Source organism: Zootoca vivipara, chromosome 15 (genome assembly GCF_965207765.1).
Source record: "Zootoca vivipara chromosome 15, rZooViv2.hap1.1, whole genome shotgun sequence".
NCBI lineage: Eukaryota > Metazoa > Chordata > Lepidosauria > Squamata > Lacertidae > Zootoca > Zootoca vivipara.
The window spans coordinates 3,462,307-3,481,830 of NC_142598.1; the positions used below are offsets into that span (position 1 = coordinate 3,462,307).

General features: G+C 46.9%; 1 protein-coding gene across 3 annotated transcripts in view; it reads left to right on the forward strand.

Annotated features, from left to right (window-relative positions):
- L1CAM (L1 cell adhesion molecule) overlaps positions 1-19,524 on the forward strand; it is a 106,407-nt gene that overhangs the window by 17,902 nt on the left and 68,981 nt on the right. For all 3 annotated transcript variants that reach the window (XM_060268696.2, XM_088658320.1, XM_088658321.1), the window contains exon 2: positions 9,715-9,902. In XM_060268696.2, the coding sequence (XP_060124679.2) occupies positions 9,812-9,902 (91 nt within the window). In that variant the 5' untranslated portion in view covers positions 9,715-9,811. The remainder of the gene's footprint in view (positions 1-9,714; positions 9,903-19,524) is intronic.

Below are 19,524 nucleotides of genomic sequence, written 5' to 3' on the forward strand. Positions count from 1 at the left end.
TGGTAATCCAGGTGAGCCCCCCCCCCAATATTTGTGCAGCTGGTTTTTCCTGCCTAAGTGTAGAATGTGACATTTGGCCGTATTGAAATTCATTTTGTTCGTTATGACCCAGTTCTCCAATCTGTTAAGGCCATCTTGAACCTCAATTCTGTCTTCTGTTTGCTGTCCTTGTTTGCTGAGATGAAAGTTGGCTTCTGAGCAACACCCAGGCCTTACAGGCACAGCTCCACAAGGTGCTAATGCAAGCCCGGTGTGGGATTGTAGAAGCACACACCATCCCCTTTTGTGTGCTGACTTTTCCTAATACACTAGGCTCAATGCAGCTCACAAACTGCCAAAAGTTAGAAGGCAGAGCAGCTTTTAAGCCATGAGAGATGCAGCTCTCCTAGGACAGCCTCCTCCACCCAGCACCCACATCTGTGTAGAGGAAGAGGCCATGCATGTGCTTTATGATGTTCTCCATCAACAGAGGGTAACCGGTCAGCCGTTGTGTCTCAGAGGCAATGAGATCTGTGGAAAAATATAATATTAACTTCAAACAAGCATTTTTTTAACAACAACAACAACAACAACAACTGAGGGAGCCTAGTGGAGCAGGACATGATCTCTGTGAGCTGGGCAGCTTCTAATCCCTCCTGGCCTTTCATTTTCTCATTAAACACTGAAGCCTCAGACAAATCTCCAAAGGAAAGTGCAAGAGATCCAGTTAATTCCAGAGGATTAGAGGGGCTCTGTTGCAATGCTCAGTTTGTCCTGTAGAGGGCGTCAGGTCAGATGGCAGAGAGGCTGCTTCTTCTTTTTTAATGATGCTTAATACCGCACCAGAAAACTCTGCAGCCCCTTTGCTTTGAGCTGTAGCTGGTGGCAGCTCTGAGAAGATCCTTTTTAACCGGAGATGCTGGGGCTGAACCTCAGAAGTTCCCCATTCAAATCACGTGCTCAAGCAGTGAGTTATGGGCTTTCTTCCCCTGATTTGATTTTACACATTGTTCAGTCTGAGGTCTTGGCAATATTCTGAAAAATGAATTTAGTTGCTCCATTAATTCATGCACAGCTTAAAAAAAGACGGCTAATCAATACATTTAAAATTCTTTAATCGGTTCAATAGTCCTAGTTAAAAGGATTCTAACCCCCCACCCCCACCATGGGACATTTTAGCTCTAGTACTATCTTGAGAAAATAAAAAATCTTCTGCCCTTATATGGGGAGAGGCTGTCATGGCACACCAGTGGCGGAGGAGATGAGGAGCTGCCATTTCTCATGCAAACATTTCCAGTTCCTTTTGATTAGGGCTTGTCATCAGATTCCCCTCTCCAGTCATGCCCACCCCCTATCTCCCTCTCTCCCCCCACAAGCCCTACTCCCAGCCCCTGTTAAGAGGGCTTTTGACAAGACCTGTCACCTACTTCATTAATTCTCCTGCTTCTGTGGATGTTTGTTTTACCAAGGGAGATGAAATATGAAAAGGTTAAAAGAGGTGGGGGGTTGGGTAGCAAGCAGGGGGACAGGGCTGGGTCAAGCAGAACCAGCAACGGGGGAGATGAGCGAGAAGGTCACCAAGTGGTTTTTTGATAGGAGACCTAGCCTGGGTAGATGGGAGGATTAAGACTGAAAGGCATTAGTGTGTGTGTGTTGCATTGTGTGTCTGTGTGCCAGCCCGAGACAATAATCGGAGCCCCTTCTGATTAAGGCTGTGTACACACCACCCCCTTGACACACATTTAAAGCACAAGGCCAGGCCTCCTCCACAAAAAATTCTGCAAACTTAGTTTGCTCAGGGATGCCTGGAATTGTAGGCGTGTTAAACTACAACAACAAGGATTCCTTGGTGCTCCTGTTGCTTGGTCCCAGCTCCTGCCAACCTAGCAGTTTGAAAGCATGTCAAAGTGCAAGTAGATAAATAGGTACCACTACAGTGGGAAGATAAACGGTGTTTCCGTGTGCTGCTCTGGTTTGCCAGAAGCGGCTTTGTCATGCTGGCCACATGACCTGGAAGCTGTACGCCGGCTCCCTTGGCCAATAATGCGAGATGAGCGCGCAACCCCAGAGTCGGTCACGACTGGACCTAATGGTCAGGGGTCCCTTTACCTTTACCTTATAGCAACAAGGATTCCTTGGTGGAAATCATGTCTTTTCATTTATGGTGTGTACACAGTCTAATTGACACAGGAGCAATCCTACAGGAAGTTCTCCTGCATAAGCCCCACTGCAATGAGTGGGAGATGATCATGTGCATCGACCAGCCCTTGCACAGCTCCCATGCATTTCAGCAAGAGCTGTGCAGGAGAACTTCCCAATGGACTGTGCTCTGTGAGTCAGATTTGTATATTGTCTACTCTGCTGCCCATCAACAGCAGCCAAAATCTTCCACTCCAAGTTGCCCATCTCACTACGATAGGGCTCTGTCTGTTATAGTGCCCTATACATTTTGAGCAGACTTCACATTGTAATCCAAATTCCCAGAGGTTAATGAATCTGGAGCAATTTAGGTTGAGGTGCTCAGGCCAGGCTGGTCTGTGCATGAGCATGCATTTGTGTATATTAGCAGTCCTTTGTGTGAAGGGAGCTCCTCCTTGTTCTCTGGAACCATCTGCCACAGAACACTGTGATGAGCTCAGGGGGGCAGTGACCACTGTTCATGCCCAGAATTGTGCCAAGCTCAGTTTCCTGTTTGCATTGGCAGGATTCCTGCCACCATAGTGTATGTCTGGTAGCCGGCTGCTTCCCTATGATCCTGCTGTGAATGGCTGTGGTGGGTGGGGGTGGGGGCGAGAGATCAGAGAGATGCAGCCTGTGGCATGAGTTCAGGCGACGGATCTCTCCACCTCCAAGTTTTGACCCACTAGGCATAGATTGTTTCTTGTCTCAGCAATTATGAGCGCTAGAAACATGGTTGGTTCAAACTAGGGAACACTGAAGTCGAGCAGCATATTTATGGCTCCCTGGCTTCCCTGGCTGTTGATCTGGTTTCTTTAGTTGGGGGAAATTGGTGTTAAAAGTTAGTTGGCTATTATATGCTAGGCAGACGATGATGACTACAGGGGGTACTGGCCTGTTTCAGAGGGCTTGTTGCAATAACTATGGAGACACTGTATGCTCTCCAAGTACAGTGATACCTCTGGTTAAGAACTTAATTCATTCCGGAGGTCCGTTCTTAACCTGAAACTGTTCTTAACCTGAAGCACCACTTTAGCTAATGGGGCCTCCTGCTGCCGCTGCGCCACCGGAGCACAATTTCTATTCTCATCCTGAAGCAAAGTTCTTAACCTGAGGCACTATTTCTGGGATAGCAGAGTCTGTAACCTGAAGTGTTTGTAACCTGAAGCATTTGTAACCCAAGGTACCACTATATTAAGTAGGATGGGGCTACAGTTTTACATTAATGGACTTCTAAAAGCCCCCCGCCCCCAAGTCTGAAGGATATAAAGTTGCAGTAATGAAAGTTGGGTTATCCTGTTCACCCTAAGGACTCCCAGTCCCAGTGTCATTTGAACAGCTTTTCTTGTAACAATTTGAATATACACCGTTGGGTGAAGACTGATACTGGGTAAATTGGAGCGGAATCATAGAGACAGAGGGGAGAGGGAACAACTTCTTATTGGCAGGAAACAGAAGCTTTCAAGTTCAGTGACAAAAGTTCAGAGTGGCATGCTATTCTATACTGTTGTAGCTCTATGGTCAACCCCTTTCCCCAAGTGGAACTAGCTTGTTCTTTCCAAAAGTTGGAAAGAATTTCCAATTTCATTTTCCTATCCCACTGAGGAAGTGTGGGGGAGGGGGCTTCACTTCTGTCTCACAGCTTATTCCAGATAAAGATTATTCTCTCTCTCTCTTATTCCCATAATACTACAATTTAGGGTCACCTATTTACAATAGGGACGCGGGTGGCACTGTGGGTTAAACCACAGAGCCTAGGGCTTGTCAATCAGAAGGTCAGCAGTTCGAATCCCCACGACGAGGTGAGCTCCTGTTGCTCGGTCTCAGCTCCTGCCAACCTAGCAGTTTGAAAGCACGTCAGAGTGCAAGTAGATAAATAGGTACCGCTCCAGCGGGAAGGTAAACGGCGTTTCCATGCGCTGCTCTGGTTCGCCAGAAGCAGCTTAGTCATGCTGGCATCATAGAGCCGGCTCCCTAGGCCAATAATGTGAGATGAGCGCCGCAACCCCAGAGTCAGTCACGACTGGACCTAATGGTCAGGGGTCCCTTTACCTTTAATTACAATTTAGGGTCACCAACAAAGGTCCGTATAGTCAAAGCTATGGTTTTCCCAGTAGTGATGCATGGAAGTGAGAGCTGGACCAAAAAGAAGGCTGATTGCCAAAGAATTGATGCTTTTGAATTATGGTGCTGGAGGAGACTCTTGAGAGTCCCATGGACTGTGAGAAGAACAAACCTATTCATTCTTAAGGAAATCAGCCCTGGGTGCTCACTGGAAGGACAGATCGTGAAGCTGAGGCTCCAAGACTTTGGCCACCTCATGAGGAGAGAAGACTCCCTGGAAAAGACCCTGATGTTGGGAAAGATGGAGGGCACAAGGAGACGGGGACGACAGAGGACAAGATGGTTGGACAGTGTTCTTGAAGCCACCAACATGAATCTGACAAAACTGCAGGAGGCAATGGAAGACAGGAGTGCCTGGCGTGCTCTGGTCCATGGGGTCACGAAGAGTCGGACACGACTAAATGACTAAACAACAACAACAATTAAATTAAGTGGCAAAGGATTGACTGGGGGAAGTTCTTCTTCACCTGACACATAACCTGCAAATAGACAATACACTGATGGATCCTAGCTAAGCTAAGCTTAAATGAATTTTCATATATATATATATATAAAAGATTAAATACAATAATGACCAGGTCTATCAATGGCGATTAGCACAACAAATCAACATTTTAAAAGGGGAAACTCCAGGATTGGAGGCAGTCTACCCCCATGCTTCCTAGACACTGGGCATAAACAATGGGAGTAGCCACACCCTGCTTGGGGTCTCCCCTGAAGCATTTTGCTGGCTGATGTTGCAAACAGAAGGCTGGTCTATGATGCATCTTGTCCTCATCCAATAAGGGAATCCTTGCTTCCTTAGCCATCATGTCTTATTCCCCCCTCCCTCTGACATTTGAGACACTGTAGCTCTCTCCACCCCCCACCCCAGTGCCTAATAATCTCCACTTCTTTAGGCTAAGTAAGCATAGCCCATGCATTCTGCCTATTCTCCTATGATTCAACAGGACGGATGATCAGAAACATCTCTCTTTTTCACACCCTGTGATTCCTCCTCTTTCGTCCCCTCCTTTATTTGCATTGCCTTGACCTTCCTGGGTAGCATAATCAGAATCATGGCCTGTCCCCTGTGAGCCCCCTCCCCCGCAGCTTCAGCTGACAGGTTGCCCCCCCTCCCCCTTAAATTATTCAGCTCCCCATAGCTGCCCCCTTGGCTCCATCTGCATCCCGGCTGCTGTTCACTGAGCCCCTGCCGTGCTAACAATATAAGCCCCTTGCTTGGTAATTGCCAGATGAATAGAGGAAGGCAGGAGACATGGGAGGGAAATGGGGAGTTGCAGTCAGGGAATGTAGGGGCCATACACATGCAGGCTTCCCAGCACATACCCACCAACATTCCTCAGATGAAAACAGGGACATTTCTCACTCTCCCCTGCCCAGCCGACCCTCCTCAACCCCACATTTTTTGTGTCCCCCCCCCAACAGAGCGTTTCCACCAATGGAAACATAGCACACATACCCTGTACCACCCTGAGAAATCCAGATTTTATTTGGTAGATTTACAAAAAGAAAAACACACACCAATAAATAAATTTTAGAAAGGGACAAGAGTAGATGCAGGGTCACAAAGCATTTTTTTAAAACAACAACAACAAGAAGAAGAATAAGACTCCTGGTGCCCTGCTTCTCTCCACTGCCCTTTTCTTCCTGTGCAGGGCGGCCCAGCCCTCTGCCTGCCCCTCAAAGCTGGTACATCACATGGTGAAAGCCTTCCCTCTCCATCAGTCACTATGAGCTGCCCAAGGGGAGGGGAGCTTGGCAGCAACAGCTATGGAGATGCCATGGAGGGCAACGGGATACTCTTTCACAGTTGCCTCTGCTGCTCAGGACAAGTACCAGCTCCCTGAACTTGGCACTAGCAGGGGAAATAGGGATATGCCGGGATCAAATCAGAAGCCAGGATGGCTTTCAAAATTCTGGAGCTGTCCCTGGAAAATTACTTGGAGCACATGCCATCGGGCCTCTAGGTGTTGGGTGTGATGGGCCTTTGACCAAAGACCCTGATGTTGGGAAAGATGGAGGGCACAAGGAGACGGGGACGACAGAGGACGATATGGTTGGACAGTGTTCTCGAAGCCAGCAACATGAGTCTGACCAAACTGCGGGAGACAATGAAAGACAGGAGTGCCTGGCCTGCTCTGGTCCATGGGGTCACAAAGAATCAGACACGACTAAACAGCTAAGCAACAACAAGCAGGAATCTTCTTACATTCTTAAGAAATGCCAGCAACCATTTACAAACAAATCATTGGCCACCAGCATGTCCATGTGTCTTTGCTTTGTTGTCTGCATTGTTCTGCTGGTCAGGAGGGGCAATTCTACTATCCTCTTGCACTTGATATCCATTCAGAGAGAAGCCAAGGAACGGTACCAGTTCACATCGCTCATCAGAAAGTTGCAGATAAGTCAGCAAATGGTCACTTGTATTGGTTTCACCTTGGGTAGTTTTAGCAGTGCCTGGAATGGAAAAACTGTTCACCGCTCAAGCAATGGATTGGATTGTACAATCTGGAATGGGTCCCACAATGCACTCCAGGCATATACAGGGAAGCTAAACGTGCCCAGTTGATGTTGCCAGACCATACTGTGACAATCTGCATGCTCTGAGGTCACCACTGGAACAGGAAGAAGTTGATGTTTCATTTCTAGCTTGCTGTGCTGGAGGTCTCTGAGCATTCAACACACACACACCTCATGTGATCTGAGGCTTCTGGCATGGCATAGTGCAAGATAGATGATAACATTGTCCTGCTGCCATGTTAGAGGGCTCTGGGCACACAATGCAGCATCTAACACCATTTTGTTTTTTTCCTCCTAAATTTATTTCATTTAGAAATAAAATAAAACCAAGCACAATCCAGGGCTGTCCCTGAAGCCCAACTAGGTCCTTCTGCAAACTGGTTCCAGGGCTGGTTCAGATGTCATCCTAACCGCGCCAGTGCTCTAGATTTTGGCCAAAATTCCATTTGCTAGGAAATTTGTCTCCATCCTCATATCCTGTAATCTACATTTGCAGAAATTCAGTGCTAGATCACATATTTATGCATGCCTAAGGTCCCAGATTTTGTCCTCGTCATCACCAACTAAAGGGTTGGAGAAGCTCTGGGCTGGAAAAAGCCACTGCTTCAAATCTTGCAGAGCTTCTGTGAGTCAAAGTACACAAGACTGGGCTTTTTGGGCCTATGCTCTGACTCATTGTGAAGCAGCTCTTTATGGCCAACAGAAAAATGAACAGCTATTCTATTCATGAGTTATGGCAGTGGTGGAAATACCATCCCAAAAAAGTATTTGTGAGTCAGTGGGGTTCATGCTGGAATGTATGCATTAGATTCACTGTGTGTGGGGGGGTGAGCCTCTGGTTTTTGGGTGTGGCTGCTGGCCTAGAAAAACCCTCCTGTATGGAGGGCTGGTTGTAAGGGTGCTGGCAGGCCCACAGAGTGCTTCTGCTGTATAGATTTTATCTCCATTGGAACAATGTCCTGTGTGCATGGGCAAAGTCCAGCCTTCATGCGGGGCAATTTAAAATTGGGGGAAGTGGTGCAAAAAATAGTCACAAGCACACGTCTTCTGCAAAATGTCAAGAAGTTCTGAGCTTTCTGTCACGCTTCCAGCACCTATCACCCATGACCACTAGGCATGCTAAACTGGGGCTGATGGGAGGGCCATAGGTTCCTCATCCATGCTTTAAAGTGACCAGGAAGGCTAGCTCTGGATAGTGCTAAATAGAGAGGCATAAGCCTGATATTTGTTACGTGGGCAGGGAGCAAATTTAGACCCGATCTCAGTGGTGTCTCTAAATGCACCCTTTTCCATATACTGTACACAAGTGGCTGCCATTCATTCATCTGGGTCATGGGGAAGCCCTTCACCCCTTGATTGGCAGAACCTGCTACACATATATCACCTGTCAGAATTACAGGATTTTAGCTAGTAATATCAGAACAATCAGATGGGGGCCTGACACATAGGACTGTCCAGTCACTCAGTGATGTGAAAGGAGCATTACAAAATGAGACGGAAGTACTGGCATTATAATTAGGAAAATGGATTGAATATTCCCCACATCTGAATGCACTCCTGGCGTCATGCTGATTAAGAGCATGAGCTGGGAAGTCTCTGTCTCAAATGTTTCCATCTGCTGTGAATCCATTAGATAACATTAGGCTGGGCCTGCGCAACTTATGTCTGACCAAACCAGATGCCAGCCATGTCTTATGGCCTGGCAGGCTGTTTAGAAAATATTCATGTTTATGCAGCTCCAGGTAGGCAGCAAAGCCAGGTTTGTTCAGCCTACCAGTGGGGTTCCATGTGTGGCTGATAAGCTCTGCGTTTGACTCAGAAGATGAGAAGATCTACAGGCTTCTCTTAGGCAAACTCCTTCATCTGGAAGATTTTAATAGGCTTGTTATAAAAAGACAGATTGTGTAAGCTATACCCACCCGCACACCCACCATGCCCCATGGAGAGTTCAGTTTCTTGGGATTCCTTTGTCTGGACTTTGCCCAATGTACAATGCAAGTGATGCAGCTAGAAAAATCAGGAAAATCTATCTCTCTAGCACATCCATATCTTGATGTCAGTAGAACCTCTGGAGCTACGGAACATGAGGTTGTACTGCATTGCACAGTTTGCTTGCTTAAAAAAAATAATTCCATTCATCAGAAATATCTGTTACAGGAGAAGGGCAAGAGATGTATGGAAATTGACAATCAGTGGCTAAAGAGCACAGCATCAGTGTGAACTATTAGAATTCTGCCTTTCCATGTATCTGTTTATCTTTCCATTTATAATAATATATTCTTATCTCTCTGCTTTCTTTCCATCCTCTGCACTCTCTCTCTCCTCTGTCTCTCCCATCCTCCCTACATTGCTATCTCCATCCATCAACCCACTATTCTTCCCCATCCACCACTGCCTCTCTCTTTCTCTTTCAGCCGCCAGCCCCCATAAACCTTTCCTCACTCACCCGCCCCCCACCCGCTCTGCCTTCTCGTGACCCACCCTCCCTTCCTGAACAAAAGGGCCCCTCCCCTTTCCTTTCTGCCTTGAAAATACACGGCACCCTAGGCCAAGACCTGCTACATCTTGCCTTGACTTTGATTTCAGGATCTCCTTTCTTTCCTTCTCTCTTTAGTAATCCTGCTTTGTTGGTGGGGGCGGTCTGGGACTGGGGATGCTGGGCTAGTGGTTCACCCACTTGTACACACAGCATGCTCCTCCAACAAGTTGGAGTGAAGGCTGATGGAAATAAAGAAACACAGAAGGCATCATTAACTCCCTCTCCCCTCCAGCTCCTTTTTGCTGCCTGCGCTGTCGTCCTTGGGGGGAAAGGATGTTTTGTGGGGGAGGGGGACAATCATGATTACACAGAACCCTTTTTTCTTTACACTAACGGTCTCTTTCTCTCCCCCTCCCTCTTTCCTCCCACAGCCACAAGCCACAGTGGGGGGTGCATGCTGCTTGCTCCCCTTTTGCTGCACCACTGCCCAGAGTTGGTGAGAGGCCCTGGCCGGGGGTGCCAGGTGAAATGGCTTCAATGCCGTCTGGTTTGCTGATGCTCTGGCCGTTGGTTCTGCTCCTCTGTGATCCAGCAGCGTCCATCGAGTTCCCCAAAGGATGTGAGTAGTGATGGCATCAGTATCTTTCCACCTGCATCTGGTTTTGGGAAGTGGTAGGGTGGGGTTTACTACTGCTGCTTGTGGCATGTTTCCCAAATGTGAGAGCTTGTGGTGATGGTGATGCATTCTGGCCATGTTTTGTTGTGTCAGAACATGTGGTTGGTTTTTTCCAGACAGTTTGCATTTGTATTTCTTTTACAATTCTTGTTGGTTTCTCAGGGCCCTGTTCAAGGCATTTATCTCTGCTTTTATATTATCACATAACCTTTGGTAATAATGCCTCCCAGCTCAGTCTGCCTTCCTCCCTTCCCCCAAGTCTTTGGTGCAGCAGAGAGCAATTCTATCTGGAAACTGGGAGGGAGGGGTAGGTAGGTAAGAGAGATGGGGGACCTGCTTGTTGGTGCCCGGTGAGCTCCCTAAATGCCATGCCCCCTAGAAACTGCATAGAGAAATAGTACTACTATTTCTCTATGCAGTCATTAATCCAATCCTCACCCTCCCCTCAGACCTATTGGGATGGTTAGCCCCCAACATGCTTCACGCTAATGAAAGGGGCAAATTTTGCCAACCGTAACCAATCAGGAAGCAAAGGTTAGGGTTAGGGTTAGGGTTAGGGTTATGAATGTAAGTCTACAGAGATGTGCATCACTTAAGGTGTAGATGTGCAGAGCTTGCGGAAATTAAGACAGAAAGAGGAAGGAAGCATGGACCATCGAAAAGAAAGGTGGGGTTATACCCAGCTGTTGATTCTGGCACTCACCCATCCATTCACCTACACCTTGCCTTTATGACCATATTTCTGCACATATTTTACATTTTGTGAGTCATTAAATATATTTTGTGAGTCATTAAATATATATTCTAATTTCTATAGTGCTTTTAGTGTGCAGACAAGTTCACAGCGCTTCCTCCTGCCAGCCTCACAACCTCTCTGTTGATATGGACTGTACAAACAATTCCATGATTTGGACAGAAATGTAGGTCTAAGGTAGCAACTTTACCGCAACCATCCAGGTATCTATGGCTGTGATAGAAGTTGACCCCTGGCCTTCAAGACCCAAATCGACAAATCCTTCTACTAGATCACATTGCCATTACTGACACAGTTTCTTCAGGCATCTTTGTGCTTTGAATACAATTTGACGAGTTTAGGAGTTGTCAGCCCCTCCTCCTTGTCCCTTCCCCGCTGAGACCAATACTTCTTTTGACACTGGCTTGCTTGCTTGTTGCAAAACAGATTGCATGGAACTGCGCTTCCAGGCAATTTCAGCACCAAGGACAGCTCTCAAGGCCTGGGAGGCAGGCATGGAAGAGCTGTCCTGTCAGCACTTTTGTGCAAAAGAAGCAAGGGTTAGATCTGTGATTACCAAAGTTGGCGATACCCCCACAGGGGGGTGCTGGAATAATCCAGGGGGCAGTAGTAGCCTCAGGTGCAATGGGGGGGACGTTGAATAAAAATTAGGGGGTGATGGAAGCATAAGGAAAGAAGAGAGGCAAGAAAATTTTGAAAAACCGTTCGTACATGTTTCGTCTGTTGTGTAATGACGCTTACTGCCAGGTCAGTTGCTGTTGTGGGACGGCAACATTGCCTCCCCTGGGTCTGGAGGTCATGCTGGAGGTGAGAGGTTTTCCCAGTCATGGGTGAACGCTTTTTGGCTTCAGCCAGGCTCAGGAAGTGGATTGCAGCTTGTCTGCCTATTTGGCCAATGGCAGGCAGGCTGTGGTGCTGGCCCTGCCCCATAGCTGTCAGAGGGGCACTGACAGTGGCAGAGGAATCCTCTCCAGCATCTGGGGCGGTGCACCCCCTCCTGCATCTGCGCACTCCGTATGCAATGCCGCACATGCACGGCGGCTGTAGGGGCTGCCGCGTGAGCGCTATCCTGTATGGAGTGCGCCTGTGCGGCGAACGTACGGACTGCACATGTGTGGCAGCCCATACAGTCACAGTGCGAGAGGTAGCCCGTACGGACACTGCGTGAGCGATGCCCATATGGACTGCGCATGCCCTTGGCTGCTCTACAGCTGGGGGGAGGCAGGGGTCATCTTGTCACCCCTCCCAGAGTGGCACCCGGGGCGACCCGCCCCCTCCACCCCCCCTTCCTATGCCCCAGGCACTGAGTAATTTTTTCCCCTCAAAAGGCTGAATAAGTCTGGGAGCCTCTGAGTTAGATTATCAGGAAGAGGGCAGAAGAAAGAGGACCTTTGTGTTTCCAATTCAGCATCCCAGCCCCTTCCCCATCCCTAACAGGTGGAAGTCAGTAGGTCCGCAGAATTTATTTTATTTATTTCATGAAATTTACACACCACTTGATTGTAAAAGAAACCCCAAAGTGGTTTACAAACACATAAAACAAATCAAGAAAAAATTACAATACTTTAAAACATCTCCCCCCAACCCCCCCCCCAAAGTGGCTTCTTCCATCCTGGCCAGGTGCATGTTGGAAGCTCTGCATATTCTTGGAGCCAATCTAGACCTGATGGTAGCAGCCCCATTTGTTGCGGTTTGGGGTCTGTTCCAATCATATACATATATGCTATGAGAGCTGGGCTGGGGAGCTTTTCTTTTAGTGCAAAAGGGGGGTGTCCCTTGCTTATCTCCCAGCAGCCCACGGGTGGGGAGCTACTGGCCTGCAGGCCAAGTGTGGCCCATGGTGGTCTCCCCATTCAGCCCACAGCCTTCTGCTCCTCCTCTCTCCCCTCCCCACTGCACAGTGATTGATAATAAAACCAGCCTCCAATCGGGGACAATGGAAGCCTGATTTCAAGCCTGATTTCCATGCATTTTGGGGAGAGTATCAATTCTGGGGAAGGGTTAGGGTTAACCCTTCCCTCCCTATGCACTGGGACGCCCCATTGCCAGCACCATAAATTGTCCCTACATGGCAATGAGGCTTGAAAACCGCCAGGCATTATCAGCCTCTCTTTTGCCAAGGATCTTTCTCCCACTCAGCTGCCTTCGTGTAACTGGAATGAATTGGACAAGAAAAGAGCCTTTAAGGAAACAACTATGGACAGGTGTTCTCTTTTTGCTGCTTTAAAAAAAATAAAAAATACAGGACCCTTCAATTTTGTATTTGATTAGGGGAGACCTGGATCTAAACTAATGGCTCTCCTGCTGTCCCATTTACTTTGTCCCTTGGCTTAAGTGCTTTTGTGAGTGAAAAGGGATGAATGGCATTTTTCTTTTCTACAGAGATGATTGTGTGGCTTATGCTGTTCTCTCAAGTCTAATTTTTGCCGGGGTGGAAAACCTTGGTTTGGGCTGTAGAATGCAGCTGGGGACTCACAAGGAAATCTCTCCACCCCACCAAAAAACCCAATTGCACGTGGAAAACTAGCATGTCAGGGAGATGAGGCAGAATTCAACTACAGTGGTACCTCTACTTACAAATAACTCTACTTATGAATTTTTCTACTTACAAATGGAGCTCTGTCCGCCATCTTGGATGCAGTTTAGATAGGATTTTTTCTACTTACGAATTTTTAGATAGGGTTGCTTCGACTTACGAATTTTTTATCCCAATGCATTCCTATGGGATTCGACTTACAAATTTTTTCGACTTACAAATGTGTGTTCGGAACGCATTAAATTCGTAAGTAGAGGTACCACTGTAAGTTGTTGTATGCATGGAACAAGGTCCACTCATGCAACCCTCACCCTCTAAATCTGCTCTGGGGGGTTGGGGGAAAACCTAGAACAAATTTAGAGGGTGCATGAAAGGAAGGAGAGGGGGAAGTCCTATGGTATGAGCAGACCTCATTTCACACAGGCGCATGCATGATCATGTTCAGGCTTAGCATTCTCCCTGACCTACTAGTTTTCTGTGTGAGAAGTTTATTAATTTTTGTATGGAGAAGCATTTAGTCCAAGAAGCCCCGATCTGTAGTTTAAATTTCTCATGACTGAATGTTGCTTCATACAAAGAAATGAAAAAAATTCTCCCTCACATGGTAGTTTACTGTGTGGAATATATTTTTGTGTGTGGAGGAATGTGACTTCAGCACCTGCAATATGAAGTTGTGGGTCTCAGATAGAGGATTACCTCTTTGACGATGACTGGGCCTCAGCTGCCCTGGTCCTGTGTTATGGCTAGATAGGGACAGCTGAGGAACCTGCATGGAAAGCGGTTTCTATGTCTTCATTGCTGGGGCTCTCAGATGTGCGCTGGATGCACAGCCCCCCTTTTTCAAAAGCATTGTGAAAAGCATTGCCATTTGAGTGAAGGTCATCATGAAGGTTGAGTGTGTGGAGGGGGAGGTCCTCTGTGTGTCCTGAGCTTTGTGGTGAATTGCTCCCCAGTGTAAATGCTTTCTCTGCCATCCTTTCTCCTGTAGGCTTGGTTCTGTGGCCAATGGGGCTTCTGTGGGAAAAGGCTCCCAAGTGTGAGTGAGGTGAAGAATCAATCCAGTAGCAGAAACACCTCTGCAGAAGACAGTCCAGCCTGAGAGATGGGTTTAGGAATGGGGAGAGTCAGGCCCACACAGAGGGGGGGGAAGGCAGACAGGTACACTTGCCCCAGGCCACAGAGGGCTTAGCCAGACTTACGCTGTTATGCTAAGAATGCCCCATGCCTCCCAGCTGACTGAGGACTTACTGGGCAAAATGGCCAAGGGTGAAATGCCCATGTCTGTCCTTATGCACTGCAAGGCTTTGATAGTAAAAATCTGGACTAGCGTTACTGCATACTAGCATGTAGCGTCAGTTCAGATTAGGTGCTGCTGCCATGGTGGCAAGTCTCATGAATAAGGCTCCCGCTCTGAGCCTCAGACAAGCTCTGCATGGGTTTGGTTGGCAGCGTATGTGACCAGCATGATCATCCATTGGGAAGGAGGCTACAGAGCTGGGGCTGAATTTGTCACTGAGGACAAACGCCAAGACATCCGTTGTGTGTCCATTGCGGGCTGCTGTTTCTGTAGAATCTACAATAACAATGTGGACTGTTAGAAGTGGGGGGGGGATGAGCTGCCCACTTGCTGGCATTTCTTATTGGGCTATTACCATATTTGGTGAGAGAGCAGGAGTGTTTTCACAAGTTCTTTTTGGGGCAGAAGTCAGAATTACTTGCTCACCCTCCACTCCAGACATGGCTGAATTCAATTTCAGGGCTTCACGTTCTGGTTTACTAAGAAGAGACAGGATTTAAATTCCAACCTCCACAGCATTTTCAAAGCCTTTTGCTTCAAGTGCTATGACTGGAACTGTTCTCTTCCCTCCTCCAAGGAATTCACACAAAACTGATCTCAATCCTAGCAACACCCCTGTCTTTGGACGTTCCTTTCCTGCCAGTTGTACCTTCCATGTCAGGCGACTGCTTTTTCAGTCCAGATATTTACTTGCAAGAAAGTCAGGCTCAACTAATGCCAAACGTGTTGCCGAGTTCAAATGATATCTCCACCGTGTTACTCATTTTCTATGAAATGAGCTATTTTGTCAAAGGTAGGAAATTATTTTTGGCTCTGCATAATTTGTCCTTTGCAAATCCACATTGGATTCGTGCATGCTTTACAAATCAATTGTTTCCTGATTTTCCTCTGACAACTTCAGAGGGAGCGGCATTAAGCTGACAGGATTTATAATTTGTTTCCCTGGCCGCTTTGCCCTCCTCCTCTCTCCTGCCAGAGCTGTTGAGCCTCCTCAAAGATAGTTGTAAGTGTCCCTGGGATTTCTGTAACTAATTCCGTCTACACCCAAGGGTGTAGTTCCTCGGGATCCACTGACTTGCTTTCATTCACAGTTGAAAAGCTACATAACTGTGCAGCCAGATAGCAGCTTTAGAAGGAAACCTCTGCTCTAGGGATCCTTTCAGGGCAAGGAAGAAGGCTGTGCTTTTTCTTAGCTATCCCTTTCCCCATATAATAAAATGTGATGATGCTGGGCTTGCTGCAAGTAGTGGGAGACAGAAGTTTTTAAACAAACCAACAATGTAGGTTAAAATCACTCAAGTGCTGGAGATAGAGAGGGGAAGAGGGGAAACCAAGAGAAGAGACTGTGTTGGTGTAGATAGGTGGGGACTCATGATACCCTCTCAGTAATGTCCATGGCCTGATTCATACATAACCAGAGTTCAACAATCTGTGGTTTACCACAAGTGTGGGGAACCTGTGGCCCTCTAGATGTCGCTGAACTACAACTCCCATCATCCCTGGCTAAGCTAGCTGGGGCTGATGGGAGTTATAGTTTAGTAACAACTGGAAGGCCATAGTTTTCCCACATCCGGCTTACTGGGAATGAGGAAGTGTGCTGGACTGGTTGTCTGCCATTCAGGTTGCTCCTGCTCCCTTTTTCCGTGCCAGGAGGAAGCAGAGCAGAGCACTGACTTTCTTGGCATTGTGTGCAAAACTGGCACTTGTGGTTAATTTCTCTCCCAACAAATAGTGAGATCAAGCCAAGAGGAAACAGGTTCCTGTGGCTTACCTCGAGAGAAACTAACCACGAGTTCTGGTTTCCACGTACTGCTATTCCAGGACTCTGGTCTATTTCCTCTTGGTCTGGCAAAGGAAGGAGGAGTGGGCACAAATGTGAACAGTGGGCACCAGCTTGCTTGCTCATTTCAGTAAGACCAAGTTTGTTTCATTCTATCCGGCTTACCATTATGTGCAAACTGGGAAACAGTCTAAGATTCTATGGGTTAAGAATGTAAGTTATGAGCCAAGAAATCCTGAGTTTCATCTCTGTCATAAACTTACAATGTAGCCCTAGGCAAGCTGTTCTCTCTAAGCCTCAGCCCCATCTGTAAAGAGGAGAAAGCAATAGTGGCCTACTTTACACGACTGTAAAGATAATGTTCAGGAAATGCTTTGAATAGTCCATCCTGTAAGTATGGATCATTATTTCCCTGCCTACTACCGTAGTATGCAACAGCTGTGATTGCTGGGGGAAACTGAACCGTGACTTGGATAAAAGATTTGATTGCTCATTATTTCACTGCATCAGAAGCACTTGCTGGACCATTGTAATCTCTAGGTGATTCAGCAATGACTGCACAGCCCTCCAGCAGTAAAGTCTATTGACATCCCTTTCACAGTCCAATCCTAAGACTGTTTACCCAAAATAAGTCCCACTGAAAGAGCAGATAAAAACACACGAGAAGGTCTGAAAAGGGCTGGGAGGATGAGAAGGTCTGAAAAGACATATGAATAACTATCAGGTGAGCTTTCCTGGAGGCAGCATTCCAGAGACAAGGTGCCACCACCGAAAAGGGCCCTGCTTTCAGCCACTAGAAGCAGCTGGAGAAGATTAAGAAATGCATCCCTGAAAGGATGCCCTGTCAGTGATAGATTTCCAATATATTATTGTCAGAGATGGTGGTGGCTACTCTTGAGTAAAGACGCTCCACTCCGTCTTGTCTTTCAGAGTTTTATTGTGCATACTATTTACAGTGCAAGAACATCAGCAAACATGACTGCTCAGTCCGTGTCAGAACCCCACAATGGCTTCTTGCGGGTTTTCTCCCAGCATAAAAGCCTGGGCACCCTAAAGCGCCGCCCCCCTGGTCCTACGGGTGGGCACGCGCCTCAATTTGGGCGCCTTCCTGGCTGCCCTGTGTCCAAAAGCCCTCCGTGCTCCTCCTCCCCTATCCCTCTGTAGTTCTGTGACAAGAAAACTACATTTATTTCTGTGTATTTATTTCTGTGTATTGTAGTTCTGAGTATTGTAGTTCTGTGACAAGAAAACTTCATTTCCTGGGAATCTGCTGGAAGCCATGTGCTTTAAACATACTTTAAAGGATCGCACAGATCTGCCCCAGGGTGCTGGTTTTGTCTCACCACTTTTGTGATCTTTTGTTTTTGAATCCCAAAGGTGACCTTGCAAAAATGTACTGAATTGTTTTACATGGGCTGCCCATTCTTTTCGTTGTTGCAATGACTCACCACAATGATCCACACTTCCCCTTCACCATGCAGTGCAGCCTCACCAGGTATCTGCAGCCACTCCTGGCTTTCTGATCAATGGACCCGCACTTTACATTTTTGGATGCACACCTTAAAAACAAAATGTAATGTGTGAAAAGCTTTTTTTGTTTTATTATTATTTTATTATTTATACCCCGCCCATCTGGCTGGGTTTCCCCAGCCACTTTTGTCAGCTGCATCTGAATACTTACTGTTTCTTGATATACAAGGTTTTGGGAGGGGGCAATCATTCCATACTCATTGCAATAGCTCAATACCTGCTATTTAGGGAAGAGTAGGGTCTTCTTCCTTAGTTTTGCATACTCTCTAACATGTCGCAGCCCCAAACTGGGGTGTGTGTCTTCTGGGCCATGCTCCTGAGTGCAGGTCATGTGACCTGCATGAGAGTAAGGAGTTTCAAAATGCAATTCATGGGTACCATGATAGTATTCTTGTGGATTATTGGCTACTGTGCTCTCATACATTTTTAGACACTGTGCTCTCACATGTTTTTGGGTGCCATGGTCTCGTGTGACAGCGAGGAACCAAAAAAATGGGATGTCCCAATTTAACCTGGACAGTTGAGGGGTGTGAGGAGCAGGTGTGGTTAAGGCAGAAGTTGTAAGACAGAGGTTGGGGGTCTTTGGCCCTCCAGATGATTATGATGATGACCACTGGTTATGCTTTCTGGAGAGCACACAACTCCCCTCATCTCTGTTTCAAGAGTAAGGCAGGGCTGTCCCTGCAGGGTGGATGTGGGCCTGGGTTTGATGAACTCAGTGCCCCTTCTGAATGGGAGAGAGGAGAACAATCTCTCTCTCTCTCTCTCTCTCTCTCTCTCTCTCTCTCTCTCTCTCTCTCTCTCTCTCTCTCTCTCTCTCAACTTTTTCTTTTCAACTGAAAAGGCTGCAACTGGGGACAACAGAAATCGGGCAGTGGTGGTTGAGGGGGAAGAATATGATCAATCCTTTCCATCCCCACTGCTTTTCTAATCAAAATTCCCACAAGCTTCCCAGTGCTTTCCTACTGATGCTTTGTGGTCATGCTTGCCTCCAATGTAATTATATGTGATCCTGCTTTCAATACCCTTTGTGCATGGAAATGTTTTTTTTTTTTTGGTGCAGATACCACACCATTTCCATGTCCTGTAACTTCTTTTTGAAATCCTGGAACTTTTAATACCAGAAATGATCCACTTTCTCTTCTGTCCTGCTTTTGTTGCTCTATAATACAGTAACATAATCATCATGATGATCATTATAAATTTACACCCCACCTTTTCCCCTGATGGGACTCAAGACATTGTGGAAGCACTGCAGCACAACTCATAAAGCAGAATGGCATGTGGACAGTCCATTCTAAATCCACTGGTAGAACACATATGCAAAACAAAAACACCTTGCACTGGTCTAGGAGGTTGACTAGAATGAACTCTAGGCTGCACCTGCAACTTGCTTCTTGCAGGTCTAATGGGCGAGAATGTTTGGCGCTATTTGTGTGGAGATGAGACTCTGACAAGCCTGCTCTTCCTTAATTAATTTTCTGCCCTCAAGGAAGCTCACTGCTATTGAATACAAATTAAAACAATCCAGAATTCAATTAGAATCCAAACAATAAAACGACAACAGAGAAGCAGAACTAAAAGCCCCACATGGCCCCAGCAGAACTAATCTGGTCTTCCTCAGAAGCCCTGTGGAATAAAAAGCTCTTGGCCAAGCGATGAAAGTCC